We start from the raw sequence: 3,969 nt of genomic DNA, 5'->3' as shown, positions 1-3,969 counted from the left end.
TATTTTAACAAATCAAACTCAGCTTTGGTATTACGGGCATGGCTTGTACTTAGTATGAATCAAATTTGTGGATTTCAGTCAGTGGATGAGATGTGGCAGCACTGTGCCATCCGGCTGACCGATGCCGTGCAGTACGTTGTGGAGTTCGCCAAACACATCCCTGGATTCCGTTTCCTCAGTCAGAACGACCAGATCGCCCTTCTCAAAACCGGTGGGTTCGATTTTCCTTCACGTCACTTCCTATCTGAGTACAACCGTGAGTGTTTGATAGAGAATAGACACAATAGAAGTTATCATATTTAAAAGTTTCATGCTTAGAAGGCCCACAATGGAAGCACACAAAATCTGCGGTCCATTTGAGGTGAACAGATACAGCCTGTTAAACTGTCATCTTCATGTAGGAGATCTGGTCTTGGACTAATTTCCAACTTGGTAAACTCCTTCACAGGAAGAGGTCATTATACAGGTTACAAATCTATCGGTTCGTGGAAAGGACAACTGATAAAAATGTCTACATTCTGTTGTTTTAAAGGGCGTGGTATTGAAATCAAGAAGACTTGAATTTGATTTGCATATACTCTCAATAAATAGCTTGGCAGAGGGCTGCAGAAGTTGGGCGTTGGTCATGAATGGCTGCGTCCCCTGCCTGCAGTAAAAGACAATCTTCCTGTGTTCGAGCCTTTGTTCAGTGTGTGACCGAACATCTCTGACAGTCTTACTTTTGCCTCAGGGTCTTTGGAGGTTGTTCTGGTTAGGATGAGCCGCTTCTTCAACACAGAGAATAACACCGTCTTTTTTGATGGTAAATATGCAGGAACTGAAGTCTTCAAGTCTTTGGGTGAGGCCCCCTTCTGCACCAACGCACTCTAGAAATCCGTGGGCCGCTCAATGATGCATTCTGGCGTTTTTCTTGCAGCATGTGGCGACTTAATAACCGCAGTGTTCGACTTTGCTCACAGCGTGTGTGCTTTAAGGCTCACCGATCAGCAGGTGGCTCTCTTCAGTGCTCTGGTCTTGATCAATGCAGGTTGGATTCACTCACTCATCCACTTTTGTGTTTATTGCTGGCATTAAATCTACTGGATACTTCATTCAGTAGAGTTGAGAAGCTCAAATACAAAAGCAGCCAAGCGCCATTGAGACAAACTGCAATCAAGCCCTCTAAAAACATAATGAACTCATTCACTGCCAGATGATGTGCAAAAATGTGTCCACTCCAGTGCCAGGGTTTTTGTCATTTTCACTCAAATTACAGGACCCACAGAATATTGACTTTTAGGACTACATAAACATTCGATTCAGCGTAAGAAACCTGAGATTGAGCTTGAAATGGGGGCAGCTGTACAAAATACAATACAATACATATTGATTTTTATAGCGCTTTAACAACAGGTGAAGCTGTAAAAAGGTACTGAACATGGACAACTATCATAAACAGGAAATAAAGCAGTCAAGATAGTAGAACGCACCAGGGAGTAAAACTAAGATCAAGTCTGAATCATGCATATAGTGCTTTAACAACAGCTGAAGCCGTAAAAAAGCACTCACATGCACAAAAGGCAAATGCTACCCACTCGTGGAAGGGAAAAAAAATACATTGCCAGAGGTCTGACCAGCGCTTTATCTGCACCCCCGCAAGAAAAACCAAAATTGGAATAAATTTGGGAATGGCGCTCCATGTAAATTCGGGAATAATAATAATGAGTTAATATGCGATATAAATGATATCAGATATACATAAAGGTTTTGGTCTTTTGTAAATTATCCTTGGGTGCTTTGAAAGGCACTTGTAAATTAAATTTATTATTATTATTATTATTATTATTATTATTATTATTATATTATTATTATTATTATTATTATTAATAGTAATAATAATAATATTATTATTATTATTATTATTATTATTATTATTATATTCTATATATAGTCTTGTGTTAAATTAAACAATGGATGGGGGGTTGCTCAAAATTGCATTCCACTACATTGCAATGTTTAATTTGATTAACTGCATTAAGCATTAGTTACATTTCATTTACTCGATTAACCAAAAAATCTAGATGCAGTTTTGATCTTTCAACTCTTGAATTCAATGTGGTGCCAAAATAAGATAAATATTTTTCTTATTAGTTTTGATTGATACTGTCAAGGTAAAGGAGATATATTTTTCAATATTTTTGTTAGTCAGTAATTGCAGTTTTCGGTGGTGTACATGCACTGCAACAAGATTAAATAATAATAATGTATTTCATTTATAAGCAAGCGCCTTTCATAACTCTTAAGGACACTTTAAACTTAAAGTCACAGGATAAGTTTTTCTGCGGGTGAGCAGCGGCAGCCAGATTTGATTATTATGGTCCCGTGTTGCCCTCGTGTGGTTATTTTTTGACATTGTCAAATTGACAAGGCGCCCCAATGGGGCGCTGCCCCATGAACCAGCACAAAAACTGCGGTAACTTGAGATGATATGATATGATATGATATGATATGATATGATATGATATGATATGATATGATATGATATGATATGATATGATATGATATGATGCTGTCGTTTATTTCTGTGCAGATCGTCCATGCCTGGAAGACAGAGGAAGGGTGCAACGAGTGCAAAGAAGTGTGGCATTCGGTCTCAGACACATTCTACACAGAGACAACCGTGACAGTCTAATGCACAAGGTTCACCTTAGACCACTTACTGTATTTATAACATTAAATTTAAAATAAAAGTCAGTAATTCTTTATCTGTTCATTAATTTCTGTATTTATTACAGCTGTACCAGAGGATGTCCGAGTTACGTTCTCTCTGCAGTCTGCATATGGAGAAGCTGCGCTGGTTCAGTCAACGATACTCACCCACTGCCAACTCTCTTTTCCCACCTCTCTACAAAGAGTTGTTTGCTTCCGAGGCAGAATTGATGTTGCTGCCGGGAACCACGCACTGATGCCACTCAAGGAAGTGCGCCGGTACACACACAAACACACACACATATATGCATACACATCTAATGAGATCCACTGTATTACGAACTATGCAAATGTAATAATAATAATAATAATAATCCATCCATCCATCCATCCATCCATCCATCCATCTTCTGCCGCTTATCCGGGGTCGGGTCGCGGGGGCAGCAGCTTCAGTAGGGAAGCCCAGACTTCCCTCTCCCCAGCCACTTCTTCCAGCTCGTCCTGGCGGATCCCGAGGCGTTCCCATGCCAGCTGGGAGACATAGTCTCTCCAGCGTGTTCTGGGTCGTCCCCGGGTCTCCTGCCAGTGGGGCATGCCCGGAACATCTCGCGAGGGAGACGTCCCGGGGGCATCCTAATCAGATGCCCGAGCCACCTCATCTGGCTCCTCTCGATGTGGAGGAGAAGCGGCTCGACTTTGAGCCCCTCCCGGATGACCGAGCTTCTCACCTTATCTCTAAGGGAGAGCCCGGACACCCGACGGAGAAAGCTCATTTCGGTCGCTTGCATCCGGGATCTCGTTCTTTCGGACACAACCCATAGCTCGTGACCATAGATGAGGGTTGGGACGTAGATCGACCGGTAGATTGAGAGCTTTGCTTTTTGGCTCAGCTCCTTCTTCACCACGACAGATCGGTACAAAGTCCGCATCACGGCAGACGCCGCACCGATCCGCCTGTCGACCTCTCGATCCCTTTCACCCTCACTCGTGAACAAGACACCCAGATACTTAAACTCCTCCACTTGAGGCAAAAACTCCTCCCCGACCCGGAGAGAGCACTCCACCCTTTTCCGACTGAGAACCATTGTCTCAGATTTGGAGGTGCTGATTCTCATCCCAGCCGCTTCACATTCGGCTGCGAAACGCTCCAGCGAGAGTTGGAGAGCTCCACTTGAAGGCCCCAACAGTACAACATCATCTGCAAAAAGCAGAGATGCTATACTGAGGCTACCAAAACGGAAACCTTCAACGCTTCGGCTGCGCCTAGAAATTCTGTCCATA

The 3,969-nt window shown here is 42.7% G+C and overlaps 1 protein-coding gene across 1 annotated transcript in view; it reads left to right on the top strand.

The window, feature by feature from the left end:
- The window catches only part of rorc (RAR-related orphan receptor C), a 29,407-nt gene extending 26,462 nt beyond the window's left edge, over window positions 1-2,945 (top strand). The window contains exons 9-13 of the mRNA XM_088998111.1: window positions 79-211; window positions 731-838; window positions 917-1,027; window positions 2,570-2,679; window positions 2,775-2,945. Coding sequence (XP_088854237.1) covers window positions 79-211; window positions 731-838; window positions 917-1,027; window positions 2,570-2,679; window positions 2,775-2,945 — 633 coding nt within the window. The remainder of the gene's footprint in view (window positions 1-78; window positions 212-730; window positions 839-916; window positions 1,028-2,569; window positions 2,680-2,774) is intronic.
- The last annotated feature ends 1,024 nt before the right edge of the window (window positions 2,946-3,969 follow it).

The sequence above is a fragment of the Hippocampus bargibanti genome, linkage group LG06, assembly GCF_051943395.1.
Source record: "Hippocampus bargibanti isolate YZ-2025 linkage group LG06, ASM5194339v1, whole genome shotgun sequence".
Lineage (NCBI taxonomy): Eukaryota > Metazoa > Chordata > Actinopteri > Syngnathiformes > Syngnathidae > Hippocampus > Hippocampus bargibanti.
Note: the sequence above shows the minus strand (reverse complement) of the source record. Positions and strands in the feature narration are given on the sequence as shown.